General features: G+C 54.7%; 2 protein-coding genes across 2 annotated transcripts in view; both read right to left on the bottom strand.

The window, feature by feature from the left end:
- Positions 1–19,257, bottom strand: part of LCMT2 (leucine carboxyl methyltransferase 2) — a 517,091-nt gene that overhangs the window by 426,046 nt on the left and 71,788 nt on the right. The gene's annotated exons all lie outside the window — the stretch shown is intronic.
- The window catches only part of DNHD1 (dynein heavy chain domain 1), a 105,312-nt gene that overhangs the window by 82,497 nt on the left and 3,558 nt on the right, over positions 1–19,257 (bottom strand). Inside the window, 8 exon segments of the mRNA XM_065589518.1 lie at positions 48–264; positions 9,013–9,104; positions 10,880–11,078; positions 12,866–12,993; positions 14,215–14,266; positions 14,401–14,511; positions 14,513–14,677; positions 18,934–19,059. Of these exon segments, the coding sequence (XP_065445590.1) occupies positions 48–264; positions 9,013–9,104; positions 10,880–11,078; positions 12,866–12,993; positions 14,215–14,266; positions 14,401–14,511; positions 14,513–14,677; positions 18,934–19,059 (1,090 nt within the window).

Below are 19,257 nucleotides of genomic sequence, written 5' to 3'. Positions count from 1 at the left end.
GATACACCCCACTGGCCAATCTGGGCCCCCCCTCATGCAGCACTCACCAGCCAGCACGAAGGTGCCGCTGTCCTTGGAGACGTACTCCTGCTTGGGTGGGCGGTAGCGCCTGCTGGGCGGCCGGCGGGCACGGTCGGGCAGTGGGGCCTGGTAGGGCACGCTCAGGATGAAGTTGACCAAACGGAACTGCCTCTCAGCCCAGGCCTTCTGCAGCCGGCGCAGGATGTCCAGGGAGCGGCAACGGCCTCGCTCACTTGACCAGATCTGGGGGCATCAAACACAGGCTGAGTGAGAGCAGCAGGACCTGTGCGCGTTCAGGCTGGCAGCAGCTCCGTGAGAGCCAGGTGGCCCCGCTGCACAGGGCAGTGCCGCCATGGGTTGGAGCCTTTCCAGCTAGTCCAGCTGTTTTCAAAGCTTTTGAGCTGAGCCCCCTTTGATTTACACTTTTTGGTTGCGCCCCCATACCCCAGACAAAAATAGACACAATACCCGCCCCTCCCCCCTCAGCTTTTCAGGGTGAGGGAAGGCACGTGCGACAGTCTCTGGGGGCAGAGACAGTGCTGGGCAGGGAGGCTGCCAGGAGCAGATGTTGACACTGACCCGCTGTGACAATGCGGTTCTGGCGGAACCCAACTGAGAGTGCCAACTCAGGACAAATTGCTAAAACAGGGCAGTTACAGCCCAAGGCTGGGTTTTTTCCACCTCTAAGGCAAACCAAACCAGCCAGACTAGGAGGACTTCGGTCTCACCCCACTGGCTAACCGCAAGTCTCACAAGCAATCTCCTTAGACACTCCAGTTTCCCAGTATTACCACCAGTGCCACTCGTTATGGGGACAAATGGTTATGAAAACCAATACCCCAATAAAAGAAAAAGGTTCTCCTGATCCCAAAGGACCAAGCCCCAGACCCAGGTCAATATACAAATCAGATCTTACCCACAAATCACGCTGTTGCCAATCCTTTAGAATCTAAAATCTAAAGGTTTATTCATAAAAGGAAAAAGATAGAGATGAGAGTTAGAATTGGTTAAATGGAATCAATTACATACAGTAATGGCAAAGTTCTTGGTTCAAGCTTGCAGCAGCGATAGAATAAACTGCAGGTTCAAATCAAGTCTCTGGAATACATCCCCCGCTGGGATGGGTCCTCAGTCCTTTGTTCAGAGCTTCAGCTTGTAGCAAAGTCCCTCCAGAGGTAAGAAGCAGGATTGAAGACAAGATGGAGATGAGGCATCAGCCTTATATAGTCTTTTCCAGGTGTAAGAACACCTCTTTGTTCTTACTGTGGAAAATTACAGCAAAATGGAGTCTGGAGTCACATGGGCCAGTCCTTGCATACTTTGCTGGGCTACAAGGCGTATCTGCCTTCTCTCAATGGGTCCATTGTATAGCTGATTGTCCTTAATGGGCCATCAAGCAGGCTAGGCAGAGCTAACACCCGTTTGTCTGGGATGTCACCCAGCAGCATAGCATAAGTTTGAAATACAGACAGTATAGAGCCAATATGCATAACTTCAACTACAAAATTGATACACACGTATAGACAGCATAATCATAACCAGTAAACCATAGCCTTGTCTTAGACACCCCATTTGACCCCCTTTATACAAGATTTGGGTGCCACTACAGGACCTTGGTTGCAACAATGATCTATATGGTCCCAGATTATATCAATAACGTCATACCCGCACGCTGGGTCGCCTGCTGCTGTGAGTTGGGGGTGGAGGTGGTGTTCCTCCCTGATCCTCGCTGTGCAGAGTTGGCCTGAGCTGCCAGGGGTCGCCACTCACCCCTCCTCCCCCCGAACATTCCTCCATGCCCCCTGTGGGACTCTGTACCTCAAAGCAGCTCCCTGGAATCCCCCTATATTCACCCCTGTCATATAGTTCAAGTACGCTTGGTACAAAGGATGCCTTGTGAGGTATCATTTTAAAAGTCTTGATCTGTTGAATATTAATGTCCTGTCGGATTGTATGTGCTGTCACTGTATGGAAAGTGATGAAGTTTTGCTATGTGTGTGTTTGACGCAGTAGGGAGCGGGGTGGATTGACCTGGGAATGTCAGTTAGTTTTACTGGACTGTCTGCATGGGGGATGGGAGAGCAGGGGATGACTTTAGGTGAGAGCAGGGGATGACTTTAGGTGAGGGACGGTACCTGAGCCTGTAACCTGAGCCAGGAAGGGGGGTGGAGTGAGTCAACACCTTGGCCCGGGAAACTGCACAAAGGGAGAGGGGGAGGGAAGGAGGGGAGAGAGCCTGCGGGAGGGGTTTTTTGGTTTCAGTCTTGGGCTGGCTGGGAAGAGGCAGGGAACCCCAAGTCTGGGGTCTAAGATCCTTGCCCCCCAGAGGGACCTGGCTGAGGGGTCTTGATTGTATCTACAAGCCATGCTTGGGACTGTGTTCCTGTCATCTAATAAACCTTCTGTTTTACTGGCTGAGAGTCACGGTGAATTGCAGGAAGTGGGGGGTGCGGGGCCCTGACTCCCCCACACTCTGTGACAGTGTGTTACTGAAATATGTTGTGAGGTTGGGAACACCCACAACCAGCCTTTCAAGTACAAAAATGGAGGAGCCAAAAATGCTGATGGCCCATCAAGGAAAGAATCCACTATCTCAGGAACAGTATACAATGGAGACCTCTCAGAGAGAGCTCGCAGAGAAGGGAGACCGCTTGGAGAGAGCTCGTAGACAATGGATGTGACGTTGCACTCCATATGCTTTATGAAAATATGCTTGGAATGTGAATATAATGTAACTGGAATATACTTTATACAAAAGGTCTCCTGTAAGGTATCATTACAAAGCTTATAATGTACTGAGTGTGTTAATCCTATTTGCATGAATGTATCATTCTTGTATCTGAAGCTAGAAAAATGGCTCTGATTACTTTTAAGCCTTCCTGTGTTCGTGTGAGTCAGGCCGGAAAGAATGGAGGCTTGGGGACTCACAGGACATGTGAGCATGTCAACTGCTAACGGGATCCATCTTAAACCTGGTGCTTTTCCATTTAGAAGGAAGGGTGGGAACCCAGAGAGAGACAAAGGATTCCCGCCTTGTGACAAAGGTATAAAAGGGGGTGGAACAGAACATAAGGGGCTGCAGTCATGAGAAATCCCCTAGCTACCACCTGAGCTGGAACTAACAAGAACTGTACCGGGGAAAGGATTGTGCCCAGACTAAGAAGGAGCCTAATCTGTGAAAGAAACTTATTGGAACATCTCTGAGGGTGAGATTTACCTGTCTTCAGTTTCTTAATGTATTAGGCTTAGACTTGCATGTTTTTGCTTTATTTTACTTGATGACTTACTTTGTTCTGTCTATTATTACTTGGAACCACTTAAATCCTACTTTTTATTCTTAATAAAATCACTTTTGTTTATTACTGAACCCAGAGTAAGTGATTAATACCTGGGGGAGCAAACAGTTGTGCATCTCTCTCTATCAGTGTTATAGAGGGCAGACAATTTATGAGTTTACCCTGTATAAACTTTATACAGAGTAAAACAGATTTATTTGGGGTTTGGATCCCACTGGGAGCTGGGTGTCTGGGTGCTGGAGACAGGAGTACCTGCTGAGTGGTTTTCAGTTAAAGCTCTCTCTCTCAGAGAGAGCTCGTAGACAATGGCTTGACCCACGTCAGAGCAAAAGATCTTTCCAGCAAGCTGGAAATTATAAAGTGGCATCATGACTGGGCCTCACTCCCCCACCACAACTCAACACCTGACAACACCTCTGGAGGACAAAGACTGAACCGGCGAGGGTGGTCCCGGGCAGGAAGCCAGTTCTAGCCTGTGTATCCAAGATCTGTGACCTCTTTGTACCACCCCTCAGGGTGAGACACTGCTTGAGTCAAATCCTGTCTAGTTTATACAACTCAGACTGCAAATTTACTTTGATTTCTGAGGTATCCCAGGACCCAATGGGGTGGCAAGTTCAAGCCTGAGTCAAGATAGGACCCAGGGCTCAAACCCTATTGCTCTGCCGTGTAGACATACCCCCACTAGACTCAGGCTCTGGGAGTCTGCCAAAAGTATCCCACAATCCCATGGGCTGACTTTCTTTGTCCTCTGGACAGCCAAGTTTCCCTACACTGCACCATGAACAAAGGCTGGAGCAGCTGCCTTTTGGAAGGGTGCCAGGAATCAGGCCCCCGTGATGCAGCATGGACGCTGGAGCCCCTGGGTTCAACAGCTCCTAACCTGGAGTTACCAATAAGAGTAGACGCCCAAGCCCTAGGTCAACAAACCCAGGGCTGCTAACTCAAGTTCCAGTAACCCAGGCTTACATTGCAGTGTAGACCTGTGACGTTATTGACATAAACTGGGACCATATAGATCATTGTTGCAACCAAGGTCCTGTAGTGGCACCCAAATCTTGTATAAAGGGGGTCAAATGGGGTGTCTAAGACAAGGTTATGGTTTACTGGTTATGATTATGCTGTCTATATGTGTGTATCAGTGATGTAGTTGAAGTTATGAATATTGGCTCTATACTGTCTGTATGGCAAACTTATGCTGTGCTTCTGGGTGACATCCCAGACAAACTGGAATTAGCTCTGCCTAGCCTGCTTGATGGCCCATTAAGGACCATCAGCTATACAATGGACCCATTAAGAGAAGGCAAATATGCCTTCAGACTCAGCAAAGTATGCAGGAACTGGCCCATGTAACTCCAGACTCCATTTTGCTGTAATTTTCCACAGTAAGAACAAAGAGGTGTTCTTACACCTGGAAAAGACTATATAAAGCTGATGCCTCATCTCCATTTTGTCTTCAATCCTGCTTCTTACCTCTGGAGGGACTTTGCTACAAACTGAAGCTCTGAACAAAGGACTGAGGACCCATCCCAGCAGGGGATGTATTTCAGAGACTTGATTTGAACCTGCAGTTTATTCTATCGCTGCTGCAAGCCTGAATCAAGAACTTTGCCATTACTGTATGTCATTGATTCCATTTAACCAATTCTAACTCTCATCTCTATCTTTTTCCTTTTATGAATAAACCTTTAGATTTTAGATTCTAAGGGATTGGCAACAGCGTGATTTGTGGGAAAGCTCTGAGTTGTATATTGAACTGGGTCTGGGGCTTGGTCCTTTGGGATCGAGAGAACCTTTTTGTGTATATTGGGATATTGGTTTTCATAACCATTTGTCCCCATAACGAGTGGCACTGGTGGTGATACTGGAAAACTGGAGTGTCTAAGGGAATTGTTTGTGCGACTTGTGGTTAGCCAGTGGGGTGAAACCAAAGTCCTCTTTGTCTGGCTGGTTTGGTTTGCCTTAGAGGTGGAGAAACCCCAGCCTTGGGCTGTAACTGCCCTGTTTTAGCAATTTGTCCTGAATTGGCACTCTGAGTTGGGTCCCGCCAGAACCTCATTGTCACAAGACCTACCCCTGGAGTCCAACGCCAGAAGGTACCATTGTCACCATCTAATCTGACCTTCTGTATAGCAGCCTGCAGATCTTCCCCAAAATCAGTCCTAGAGCTGAGTTTTCAGGGAAACATCCAATGGCCGGGGATGGAGACTCCATCGCGACCCAGTGGCTAGTTACCCTCACGGTTAGAAACACACACCTTGTTTCTAGTCTGAATTGGCCTAACAGACAGGGCAGTTTGAGAGGGCGAGAGGGAAAGCCTGTGCTGAAGAAGACACGAGCACTCATTTTTGGGGTGAGTGATCTTGTTTGTGGCTTGCTTAAAGCTCGCAGCATGGTCTGTTGGGGACTGGGTATTTGGGGACAGTGTGGGATTGGGGGCCAGGGGCTGACTAGCTGCTAGCTGAGTGGGCACTAGCAAGGCTCCAGTCTCTTGTCCTTTGATCCTCAAACGCCCTTCCCCCAGGTGTTAAGAGGGGGGCAGGGCTGACCTAGGAGAGAAGGGCTTAAAAGACAGAGGCTAAGCAACCAGCAGGCAGCAAACAGGGGAATCGGAGAGGGAGTCTATAGGAGGGAGAAAGAGCAAGATCACCATGGTTCAAAAAGGCCACGTCACCAAAGCTAACACTGCTCCTGTCTCCTCCACCAACGCCTGTGTCGAGCCAGGGAACCTGCCCAGGGAGGCCTCTGCCCAGACCCCAGGGTGGATCTGCAGAGAATGCCCGCCGTTTCCCCATCACAGAAAGCCAGGCTGGGGGGACCGTCCAGTGTGAGAGGTGCCTGCTGGTGGAATCTCTCAGGAAGCAGGCGGGAGAGCTGCAGGAGGAGGTGGCTAGGCTGAGGAGCATCGGTGCCCAGGAGGAATTAATTGAAAATGTGCATATTGGGACCGCCAAGGCTGAGGAAGCAATGTGGCTGGAGAGCACTGTAGGAGTGCCACGAGGGCAGGAGGAAACGGCGCCTGCACACGGAGGAAGCTGGCTGCTGGCTACTTGTGGCAGCAGGCAGTGCTCCCAACCCCCTCCACAAGATAACAAACCAGTATGCTGCCCTGGCAATGGGGGATGAGGAATTGCCCCCAAAGGTGGAGGAGGAGAAGCCATGTACCCCCACGGCTGCAAGGATTGTGGCCACCCCCCCAAGAGGAAACGGAGGGTGGGGGTGGTCGGTGACTCCCTTTTAAGGGGAACAGACGCATTTGTCTGCACACCTGACATGGCATCCCGGAAGGTGCTGCCTGCCAGGGGCCGTATCTGAGACGGAGGGATTGTCGAGGATCATCCGGCCCTGTGACTACTACCCCATGCTGCTCCTCCACGTGGGCACTAACGATACTGTGAGGTCTGACCCTGAGCAGATCAGGAGTGACTACAGGGCTCTGGGTGCAGGTGGTGTTCTCACTGATCCTTCTGGTCAAGGGCAAGGACCCAGGCAAAGACAGACACCATATTTATGAATACGTTGAATAGGACTGGTCCCCGTACAGACCCCTGGGGGACACCATTATTTACCTCTCTCCATTCTGAAAAAAGACGGTTACTCACCTTTGTAACTGTTGTTCTTCAAGATGTGTTGCTCATATCCATTCCAATTAGGATTCTAATTGGAATTGATATGAGCAAGCACTCGAAGAAGAACTGACCATTTATTCCTACCCTCTGTTTCCTGTCTTTTAACCAGTTACCAATCCATGAGAGAACCTTCTCTCTTATCTCATGACAGCTTACTTTGCTTAAGAGCCTTTGGTGAGGGACCTTGTCAAAGGCTTTCTGAAAATCTAAGTACACTATATCCACTGGATCCCCCTTGTCCACATGCTTGTTTTCCCCTCAAAGAATTCTAGTAGATTGGTGAATCATGATTTCCCTTTACAAAAACCATGTTGACTTTTCCCCAACAAATTATGTTCATTTATATGTGACAATTCTGTTCTTTACTTTAGTTTCAACCAGTTTGCCCAGTACTAAAGTCAGACTTACTGGCCTGTAATTGCCGGATCACCTCTGGATCCCTTTTTAAAAATTGGCATCACGTTAGCTATCCTCCAGTCATTTGGTGCAGAAGCTGATTTAAGCAATAGGTTACCTACCACAGTTAGTAGTTCTGCAATTTCACATCTGAGTTCCTTCAGAACTCTTGGGTGAATCCCATCTGGTCCTGGTGACTTATTACTGTTTAGTTTATCAATTTGTTCCAAAACCTCCTCTAATAACACTTCAATCTGAGACAGTTCCGCAGATTTGTCACCTAAAAAGGATGGCTCAGGTTTGAGAATCTCTCTAACATCCTTAACCGTGAAGACCGATGCAAAGAATTAATTTAGTTTCTCTGCAATGGCCTTATCGTCCTTGAGTGCTCCTTTACCATCTTGTATCAGAGGGGTAGCCGTGTTAGTCTGGATCTGTAAACAGCAACAGAGAGTCTGGTGGCACCTTATAGACTAACAGACGTATTGGAGCATAAGCTTTCCTGCGTCTGACAAAGTGGGTATTCACCCACGAAAGCTTATGCTCCAATACGTCTGTTAGTCTATAAGGTGCCACAGGACTCTTTGTCGCTGTTTACCATCTTGATCGTCCAGGGGCCCCACTGGTTGTTTAGCAGCTTCCTGATTCTGATGTACTTAAAAAACATTTTGCTGTTACTTTTTGAGTCTTTGGCTAGTTGTTCTTCACATTCTTTTTTGGCCGTCCTAATTATATTTTTACACTTCATTTGCCAGAGTTTATGCTTCTTTCTATTTTCCTCACTAGGATTTAACTTCCACTATTTAAAGGATGCCTTTTGTCTCTCACTGCTTCTTTTACTTTGTTGTTTAGCCACGGTGGAACTTTTTGGGTTCTTTTACTGTGTTTTTTAATTTGGGGGATACATTTAAGCTGAGCCTCTATTATGGTGTCTTTAAAAAGTTTCTATGCAGCTTGCAGGGATTTCACTTTTGGCGCTGTACCTTTTAATTTATCTTTAATTAACCTGCTCATTTTTGTGTAGTTCCCCTTTCTGAAATTAAATGCTACAGTGTTGAGCTGCTGTGGTGTTTTACCTGCCACAGGGATGTTAAATTTCATTATATTATGGTCACTATTACCAAGCAGTCCAGCTATATTCACCTCTTGGACCAGATCCTGTGCTCCACATAGGACTAAATCGAGAATTCCCCCTCCTCTGGTGAGTTCCAGGACCAGCTGCTCCAAGAAGCAGTCATTTAAGGTGGCAAGAAACGTTATCTCTGCATCCCGTGCTGAGGTGACATGTACCCAGTCAATATGGGCATAGTTGACATCCCCCATTATTATTATTGAGTTTTTTATTTTAATAGCCTCTCTAATCTCCCTGAGCATTTCACAGTCACTATTGCCATCCTGGTCAGCTGGATGGTAATATATCCCTACTGCGTTATTCTTATTATTAGAGCATGGAATTACTCTCCATAGAGTTTCTAGGCTGGGGCGCCCCATATGGAGCCCAACTGCCCATGCCGAACCCAGGCTGTCTCTGATCCTGACCTCCCACCATCGAGAGTCACACTGCACACTGCGCCTGCCCATGGATCCAGTCCTGCAGTGATGGGTGCCAGCATCCCCCCCATAGCCGTTTGGCCCCCAGGGCAGCATGGGGCAGCATGGGCCTCGCTCACCTTGAGGATGGTGTCGCTGTGCTCCAGTAGCGGGTAGGACAGCAGCTGGCCCAGCGTGAACTGCAGGTTGACAGGGCACTTCACTCCCATTGCTGCAAGAGAACACAAGGGGTTACTGTCAGCACCCCAGTGCCCAGATCCTCTCGCAGAGGCTGCAGGGTCCTGGGCTCCAGCAGGTACAGGCAAAGCTGGGGGTTCCAGGCCCCAGATGTCTTCATAGATTTCAAGGCCTGAAGGGACCATTAGCTCCTGACTCTTGTGTCCAGCGGGTACCTAACGGCTGAGCCAGAGCCAGGCTTTTAGAAAGAGCCTCTCCAAATCCCAGCGATGGGGAACCTGCCCCATCCCTGGGGGAGCTGCTCCGTGGCTCACTCCACAAGTGTTGGTTAAAAGATCAATATAGAGACAGACTTGAATTCAATTCTTGAGGTTCAGATACATAGCAGAGGTGAGCTTGTAGTTGCCAAAAGTCCTTTTAGAAATAGTCCAGAGGTTATAGTCCAATGTCCATGTTCAGGGTGACTCCAGTCAGTGACTGGGGATCTCAATCCTTGTGGCTTAAGGTTTCTCCCTCTTAAAACCCAAAGCAGATCTGAGATGAAGTAGGATCATGTCCCAGGGTTCTTATACATTTCCAGCAGCCTTTTGCCCTGAGAAAACATTAGGCTTAACTTTCCTTCTCCTAAACATCCTGGCAATTAGCGTAGGGTAATTTATCCATTAAACAGTTCAGATACAGGTTACCACAACCTTCAAAGAGACATATAGACAATAATACTATTTCACTCAAGTATCATCATAAATGTTAATATTCCTTTTTTGATCTTTGAATTAAAGTTATAGCAATAGACAAGACTTGTTTGCTTACATCACAAGACCTGAGCAAACACCTCCCCTTCTACCTCTAACAATGCTGGCTGCATTTCAAAGCTCTGTTCATTTACAGATCTTCCTAATCAGTCTCTAAAGTTCGGCCATGGGTCAGGTCAGTTGGTGAGTTAATTAACTCTTTCTGGCCCTGTCACCTTTCAATGAGATATTATATCACACTCAGAACGTCACCCCCTCCCTGACATATCAATGCCCCAGCTCTGACACAGCACTTTTCATCAATCCATCTCAAAACACTTTACCTCACCCCACCCTGGGGGGGGCAGGGCTATCCCCACTGTACAGATGGGACCAAGACCCAGAGAAGCTAAGTGACTTGCCCAAGGTCACACAAAAATCCATGGCAGAGTAGGGAACTGACCCCAAGTCTCTGGCTGGTGCCCTGACCACCGGACCATCCTTCTCATCATCATGAGACAATGCGTCCCCATTCCTGATTACCTTCTGGGCTCTCTCCGGTAGCCAGCTTTTAATCCATTTGGGCCACACGGATTTGGTATAGTGCCAATTTTTACTCAGCATGTCGTGCAGAACTGAGGCAAAGAGCCAACAGTCTTTTACATCAGCCCAGGTCCCTATGCCCCCCAGACCTGCCATTGGGTCGCCTTGGCCTGCCAAGCTCTGGTGCATGAAGCCATGCTCCAGGCACTGATACTGCTCCAGCAGGACAGACCCTTTCACTTGCTGGGCCATGCTTGTGTCCAGGTTACTGTACCATAAACCCCAGGCGCTCTCCCCAGACTGATCGTCCCTCGCCCCTCTCAGAGCCAGCACGGCACATATGGCTCCTTCCATTTCTCCCACAGCTCTGCCTCTCCAGCCCTGCTGGGGCTGCCTGGACCTCCCTCCACTTTGTCAAGGCCTTTCTGGGCCTGAAGGTGCCAGAGCCAAATGCAGGGCCCAGGGATACGAGTCTCCACAGAACTGTCCCCCTCCGCTATGGATTTCCCCTCCCATCGCTCCCTGCAGGGCTCACCCGTGAAGAACTCCCTCCAGCAGCTATTCTTCATGAGTGGGCTGGCCAGCTTCTGAAGCAGGGGCAGAAACTGCTGGAAACTAGTGATCATGTGCACACAGGCCTGCAGGATGGGGTGATTGGCAGGCAAGGACTTTTCCATGTGGGACGCTTCCCTCTGCCACTCAGCCATCTTCTCCGTGGCCAGGGGGGTGTTGAACTGGTAGGACAGAAAGACCAGCGGGTGCTCAGATAGCCCTGCAGGGGGGTGCATCCCTCAGGCAAAACCATCCACACTCAGGAGAGCCCTATGGAATAGCAGGGGCGGCTGCAGGTGGGAATCAGCAGAGCTGTGAATGTGTGGGAGGAGGCCAAGTTTGGGATAACAAGGGAGATTGTAGGTCAGGATTGGGGGCACCGGCAGAGCTGGGGTGGGCGGAGCTCACTGCTGGAATATCTGGGGGCCAGGAGTGAGGGGCACCAGCAGAGCTGTGGGAGAGCCCAGGGCTGGGCTAGAAGGGGCTGCGGGTCAGGAGGGAGGGAGCCCAGGGCTGGGCTAGCAGGGGCTGCAGGTCAGGAGGGAGGGGCACAGGCCGGGCTGGGAGGGGGCGAGGGCTGCGCTAGCAGGGGCTATGGGGTCGGGAGGGAGGGAACCCAGGGCTGGGCTAGCAGGGGCTGCGTGTCGGGAGGGAGGGAGCCCAGGCCGGGTGGGGGCGGGCAAGGCTGGGTTAGCAGGAGCTCCGGGTCGGGAGGGAGGGAACTCAGGGCTGGGCTAGCAGGGCCTGCGAGTTGGGTGGGAGGGGCACAGGCCGGGCAGGGGGGCAGGACTGCGCTAGCAGGGGCTGCGGGTCGGGAGGGAGGGGCACAGGCCGGGCTAGCAGGGGCTGCGGGTCGGGAGGGAGGGGCACAGGCCAGGCTAGCAGGGGCTGCGGGTCGGGAGGGAGGGGCACAGGCCGGGCTAGCAGGGGCTGCGGGTCAGGAGGGAGGGAGCCCAGGGCTGGGCTAGCTGCGGGTCAGGAGGGAGGGGCACAGGCCGGGCTGGGGGGGCAGGACTGCGCTAGCAGGGGCTGCGGGTCGGGAGGGAGGGAGCCCAGGGCTGGGCTAGCAGGGGCTGCGGGTCAGGAGGGAGGGGCACAGGCCGGGCTGGGGGGGCAGGGGCTGCGGGTCGAGAGGGAGGGGAACAGGCCGGGCTGGGGGGGCAGGACTGCGCTAGCAGGGGCTGTGGGTCGGGAGGGAGGGAGTCCAGGGCTGGGCTAGCAGGGGCTGCGGGTCAGGAGGGAGGGGCACAGGCCGGGCTGGGGGCGGGCAGGACTGTGCTAGCAGGGGCTGCGGGTTGGGAGTGAGGGGCACAGGCCGGGCTGGGGGGGGCAGGACTGCGCTAGCAGGGGCTGCGGGTCAGGAGGGAGGGGCACAGGCTGGGCTAGCTGCGGGTTGGGAGGGAGGGGCACAGGCCGGGCTAGCAGGGGCTGCGGGTCGGGAGGGAGGGGCACAGGCCGGGCTAGCAGGGGCTGCGGGTCGGGAGGGAGGGAGCCCAGGGCTGGGCTAGCAGGGGCTGCGGGTCGGGCGGGAGGGGCACAGGCCGGGCTAGCAGGGGCTGCGGGTCGGGAGGGAGGGAGCCCAGGGCTGGGCTAGCAGGGGCTGCGGGTTGGGCGGGAGGGGCACAGGCCGGGCTAGCAGGGGCTGCGGGTCAGGAGGGAGGGGCACAGGCTGGGCTAGCTGCGGGTTGGGAGGGAGGGGCACAGGCTGGGCTGGGGGGGGCAGGACTGCGCTAGCAGGGGCTGTGGGTTGGAAGGGAGGGGCACAGTCCGGGCTAGCAGGGGCTGCGGGTCGGGAGGGAGGGGCACAGGGGCACAGGCCGGGCTAGCAGGGGCTGCGGGTCAGGAGGGAGGGGCACAGGCTGGGCTAGCTGCGGGTCAGGAGGGAGGGGCACAGGCCGGGCTGGGGGGGGCTTTGGGTCGGGAGGGAGCCCAGGGCTGCGCTAGCTGTGGGGCAGGCGCCGGTCATTACCTTGCTGAAGGCGAGGCACCTCCATTCAGTGATCTGCTCGGAGATGGTGCGTAGCAGCCTCCAGACGTGCTCATGGGCTTCAATGAGCCCCCGGCTCCTGGCTACGAAGGAGACGTCTGTCTGCTCCCCTGGGAAGAGGAAGGACAGGACGTTCACTCGGGAGGAGTCTCGCCCACACCCCAGCCAGGCAGCAGCACAGGATGACCCAGCACTCCCGCTGCTGTTCACATTGCAGGCAGTGGTGTAGCCAGGATCTAAGAGCATGGGGAGCAAACATAAAAAAGGCGCCCCCCCCCCGGATCCTCCTTTGGCCACGCCTCCCTTGGCTGGCTCCTCCGGCTGTGCCACCCCCCCATTGGCTGCTGGCCGCCATACTGCGCCCCCCTTGCTCCTCCGGCCACGGCTGCGGGCCGCCTTGCTGCACCCCCCCCTCGCTCTGCCTCCTCCAACCACACCCGCTGCCCCGGCCCATTGGCTGCGGGCCACCCTGCTGCGCCCCCCCCTCGCTCCTCCGGCCGCGGCTGCTGGCCGCCCAGCTATGCCCCCCCTCGCTCCTCTGGCTATGGCTGCTGGCCAACCTGCTGCACCCCCCTTCGCTCCTCCGGCCGCGGCTGCTGGCCAACCTGCTGCGCCCCCCCCTCGCTCCTCTGGCTATGGCTGCTGGCTGCCCTGCTGTGCCCCCCCTCGCTCCTCTGGTTATGGCTGCTGGCCGCCCAGCTGTGCCCCCCTTCACTCCTCCGGCCGCAGCTGCTGGCCGCCCTGCTGTGCCCCCCTTCGCTCCTCCGGCCCCGGCTGCTGGCCGCCCAGCTGTGCCCCCCCTCGCTCCTCTGGCCGTGGCTGCGGGCCACCCTGCTGTGCCCCCCCTCACTCCTCTGGTTATGGCTGCTGGCCGCCCAGCTGTGCCCCCCTTCACTCCTCCGGCCGCAGCTGCTGGCCGCCCTGCTGTGCCCCCCTTCGCTCCTCCGGCCCCGGCTGCTGGCCGCCCAGCTGTGCCCCCCCTCGCTCCTCTGGCCGTGGCTGCGGGCCACCCTGCTGTGCCCCCCCCGCTCCTCCGGCTATGGCTGCTGGCTGCCCTGCTGTGCCCCCCCTCGCTCCTCCGGCTATGGCTGCTGGCCGCCCTGCTGTGCCCCCCCTTGCTCCTCTGGCTGTGGCGGCCGGCTGCAGCTGCGAGCCGCCCTGCTGTGCCCCCCCTCGCTCCTCCGGTTGTGCTGCCCCCTCCCCATGGCTCCTCTGGCCGTGCTGCCCCCCCTTGCTTGCAGGAGGTCAGCGCCGGCCGGCAGGCGTGCCGCTTTTTGAAAGCATGCTGAGGGGAAGCGGCTGCTTCCCCTGCACCCCACTAGCTACGCTACTGATTGCAGGCTCTCTCTCTCCTAGGTTGGAGGAGACCTGAGTGCAAAGTCCCTGGGACACAGGGAGGTGAGGGGAGTCACGGGGGCATTTCCCTGGGATGCGAGGGAAGTAACAGGGACAAGTAGGGAGCCCTGGGGTTCTGTCTCCCCAGCAGATGCAGGCCGGGGGCCCCGTTGCTCTCATGCCTGTGAGGATCCTCTGGAGCGGCACAGCTCAGCCACCCGGGTGGCCATGGCCTGGAAGCGGCGGTACAGCTCTCGCAGCTCTTGCTCCATTGCACGCGGGCTCTGGGAGGGGGTCCAGGAACTGCCCTGTGGTGGCCGTGGTCAGCAACTCCTGCAGCTCCTGTCTGGCTCTCTGCAGCGAGTCTACCAGCTCAGCAATGATGCTGAGGCGCCGTGAGACAATGAAGTCCGAGGCCTCCTGCTGCTGGTACACGAAGGCCTCCCAGGTGTCCAGGAGCTGGGGACAGAGGCAGACCCCAATCAGGGGGGCCGCAGACACATGCAGACACTACCCTGTGCGCTGGCGAGGCTTTGAGTTCTACTACGCGGATTAAAAAGATCCTGTGCTTTGGAAAGGCTGTTTTGGCTCCCACCTGGAAGACTTGCAGGGCAGCAGAATCCAGTGTGGCCTGCTGAGCAATCGCAGTTGGTAAAGGGGGCGTCCCCCTGCCAACGGGGTCTATGGGGTGAAAGAATCACAGGATTCCAGCCTGGAAAGGGGAAGGCTCAGAACTGACAACTGGAGGGGCTCTGTTCAGAGAGGTTGAGCGGTGTCAAGGGTGAACTGTGACACTGAGTGGGTGATCCCCAGCCCCCCTCCAGCCCCCAGCCTTCCTTCTGCCCCCTACAGGCCACAGCATGGAGACACCCTGGAAGAATTTCCACAACACTTTGGGCTGGGCACACTAAGGCCATGTCTACGCTACAAACTGCTCAACAGTCATGTCAGCGTACAGCTGCCGAAGTCGGTATATTGCTTGGGCACGTCACACTTAGCTGCTTGTGTTGGCACTGGATGTACTCACCAGGAGTGCTTGTGGCAATGCAAAGTGTGGTGCACCATGGGTAGGTATCTCAGTGTGCCATGGGCTGCAGTCCGGCACGATGCCTTTCAGGAAACGTTCACAATATGTTGTGGGATGGAAATGACTCACTCAGGGATCTCTGGGAGCTAGAGTTCAAGTTCCTAGCCGTCAATTTTCTCCATCCCATAATGCCATCCATAGCCCAGCATTTTTGCACTGTGCTGTTGTCAATACAGGAGGCATGATTCTCCTGTATTTGCAGACCCATGGGAAGTATCACAATGGGGGACCTGAGGGTTTCTTTAAGGACCGTGGCTAAGAGAGAGTGTGAAAAACAATTACGGTCATTGCTTTCACAGGACAACTGCAAACGGTGGTGTGATACTTCTGGGCCCGAGACAGGAGCACTGACTGAAGGAATTCTATCGTACCACAGGTTTGGGATGCTGAACAGGATACAAAAGGCCACATTCCTTGCTCTCTGTGGCGTTTCCAAACGTGGCTTGCCACATATTGAAGTCATAGCGGCCAAGGAGGGCTTGGTGGTTGGCCACCCTCAACTGGAGGATGAATAAACTTTGAGTCTAAACAAATCCAGCCTCTTTGAGTCTTTATTCTTAAGAGTGGCTCCCGGTTGGCCTTGTCTCTTCCGCTCATTCACAGCTGCTACTACCAGGGAGCTTGAGGCCGGGTGGATATATAGGTACTCATGGCCCTTAGCCCGTACAAAGTACTTTCTTTCTGCCCTCTTGTGGATGGGGGGGCAGGGATGAGGGTGTCTGCCACAGGGCATTTGTAATCTTAGACACCCCTTCATGGAGGGGCAGAGCCACCCTGGCCGGAGCTGTTGAGCAGAGGACGTTGAATAGGGAGTCTGATGGTTCCTCTAGCTCCTCCGCCTGGAGCCCCAAGTTAGAGGCAACTCATCAGGCAAAGATGAGGAGGAAGCCAGCGCCACAGGGTTTGACACGTCCAGCCGGCTGATCCCCAGGGTCTGCATGAGCCTGAGGGGTCCCCGCCTCAGGAATAGCTGGCTCTGTGGGAGGGCGGGATACCAAGGCTGATGGCTTGTACGAGGCCCCTGCCACTGACCTGAGCCTCTGTGAAGGCTGGGTAAAGCCCCATGGGTTCCATGGGTACCAGGCAGCTGGCCACTGGCCCTGGGCCCATGGGGTAGTTGGCGGTACCGCTGACATCGAGGGGACCACCTGTGTCACCGGTGCCAGGTTTTGGAACGCCAGCAATGACTCAGTTCCGGTGCTGGAGCTTGAGGCTCAGTGGTTGCTCTCGGGTGACCACGATCGAGTAGATCGGTGATCCCAGTCACTGCGGTGCCGATCGCTGTGCCTGGACGGGGAGCTCTCTGCTCAGGACGAATCTCTTCTGTGATCCCTGGAGACCGGTGGCATTCAGCGGATCTGCGACGGCGCTCCGGTGATCTACGCCTCACGCTGCTTGACCAGTACCGGGATCTAGAGTGGGACCGGGAGCAGTTCAGTCGCCAGGGAGACCTTCTCCCCGATCTAGGGGATCTGTGTGGTGGCGACACAGACTGGCGAGCCTACAACTGGTGACTCTGGTCCTGAGACTGACTGTCCCGGGCCTATGACTGGTGCCGAGCCATGTGTGAAGCAGTGAGCCAGTCCCTGTGCTGTTGATGCCGAAAAGGGCGGACCGGCGAGGTGCACCTTGAGCCTTGTGGGCGGTGTCCTGAGGTCAGAGACCAACGAGGGCTTCGCTGAGCCTGCCTCTCGGCTTTTGAGGCCTGGTGGCTCCGTGCAGGTGAGCGCTGGCGGGCCATCCCCTGCAATGGGGAGCGGTGCCGCTGAGCCGGAGACCTATCGAAAGGACCCAAGGCGGGTTTACCCCTAGACCGGGGTGACGCCGTAGCTGGTGTGGGCGGCACTGATAGTGCCCGGATATCCTGTGCTGCCTGCAGGGCCTCGGGTGTCAACGGGACCTCTGACGAAGGCCCTCGTCACTGTCCGTGTGGCAGGCATAGGTCGGGGTAGGCTGGACCGCTCGACCTGAGCTAGCACCCAGCTCCCAGTAGGAGGTATAGAGCCGCCTTTCTCGGGTCTTGGCTCCCCTCCTGCCCTCTCCTTTCCCTTGCGAGATGTAGGAGATCTTCCCTCCCGCTTGGCAGATGCCGGGGAGAGGGATCTGCACCGGTGGGGTGCTCCGCACCGACGCTGCGGTGCTCAGGGCAGAGTCAGACCTCGATTCCTCCGGTGCCGGAGTTAGAGCCGACTCCATTAGGAGCGCATTGAGACGGAAGTCTCTCTTCTTCTTAGTCCAAGGTTTGAAGGACTTGCAAATACAGCACTTGTTGCTTATATGCGACTCGCCCAGACACCTTGAGCAATTATGATGCAGATCGCTGATGTGCATCGGTTTCTTGCAGCGATCACAGGGCTTAAAGCCTTGGAACTGGGGCATACAACCCCGTCTGCCCTCACTTCCCTTCCCTAGCCAGCCCCAACCTGAAAACCCCCTCCAGCCCCTCCTTTCTGGCCTTTGTCTCCTTCCCGGGCCAGGAGGTCACCTGATCTCTTTGTTCACCTTTAGCTATTCCCTTACAGGGGGCAATGCCCCAGCCATTTGTTGCCAGGATGCAGTGTCTGCCATTTATGTACCCTGGAGACTTAAGAAATGCATAGGGGGAAACTGAGGCACCTACACAGTATTCAGAGGAAACATTAAGAACAGTTTCCTCTGAATACTGTGTAGGTGCCTCAGTTTCCCCCTATGCATTTCTTAAGTCTCCAGGGTACATAAATGGCAGACACTGCATCCTGGCAACAAATGGCTGGGGCATTGCCCCCTGTAAGGGAATAGTTAAAGGTGAACAAAGAGATCAGGTGACCTCCTGGCCCGGGAAGGAGACAAAGGCCAGAAAGGAGGGGCTGGAGGGGGTTTTCAGGTTGGGGCTGGCTAGGGAAGGGAAGTGAGGGCAGACGGGGTTGTCTGGCTCGCGGGGCCCCAGAATGGACTCGGCTGAGGGGTCCCGTTCTCTGTACCTACAAGCTCTGTTTTAGACCATGTTCCTGTCATCTAATAAACCTCTGTTTTACTGGCTGGCTGAGAGTCATGTCTGACTGCGAAGTGGGGGTGCAGGACCCTCTGGCTTCCCCAGGACCCCGCCTGGGCGGACTTGCTGTGGGAAGTGCATGGAGGGGCAGAGGATGCTGAATGCTCCAAGGTCAGACCCAGGAAGGTGAAGCCGTGTGAGCTTCTTGCCCTGAGGACAGTCTGCCCCAAGGGAGAGGATGCTCCCCAAAGTCCTGACTGGCTTTGTGGGAAGCAGTTCCAAAGCATCGCCTGGGGACTCCGTGACAATACCACTGAGGGAAAAACTTTCAGCACCGGTGCATGTGGCGAGCACACACACCTAATATGGAATGGCCATGAGCAAGCACTCGAAGAAGTCTACAAATACTGATTGGAAAAGAAATAGGAGATTGGGGGTTTCTGTTGTCCCTGACTCATATTACAGGAACAAGGGGACTGTCAATTATAAGGGAAGGTAGGAAAGAAACTTTTCACACAAAGTATATTTAGCCTGTGGAACTCACTGCCACATGAAGTCATTGATGTTAAGGATGTAGACAAGATAATGGTTTCATCCAGTCTGGCAGTTCTTATGGTCTCCCTTCACAACCATAGCATGCCATTGCTGGGAGCTCACCAGGTTCTCCAGGTTCTCCTCATCCAGGCTGAGTGGGCGGAAGTGCTGACGGATCACCTCGTTCAGAGCTCGCACATACTCCACACGCTCCTGCAGCTCTGTCATCTGGTCCTGGTATTGCTCCAGCTGCAGGAAGAATGAGCGCCATTCTCTGTCAGACTGGGGCTGGACCCAGCAGATCGCCCAGCCCCTCGTGCTGAGTGCCCCAGATCTCCGCCCACTGAGCTCTGAGAGGCAGGGCTGCGCTGAGTGTGTCTGGCACAGAGACAGCTGCTGTGAGTCTGCAGAGAGACTGAGGCACTGTGGGGGCAATGCCCCACTCGC

This window comes from Chrysemys picta, chromosome 1 (assembly GCF_011386835.1).
Source record: "Chrysemys picta bellii isolate R12L10 chromosome 1, ASM1138683v2, whole genome shotgun sequence".
NCBI lineage: Eukaryota > Metazoa > Chordata > Testudines > Emydidae > Chrysemys > Chrysemys picta.
The sequence above is the reverse complement of the archived record's forward strand: the minus strand, read 5'-3'. Positions and strand labels throughout refer to the sequence as shown.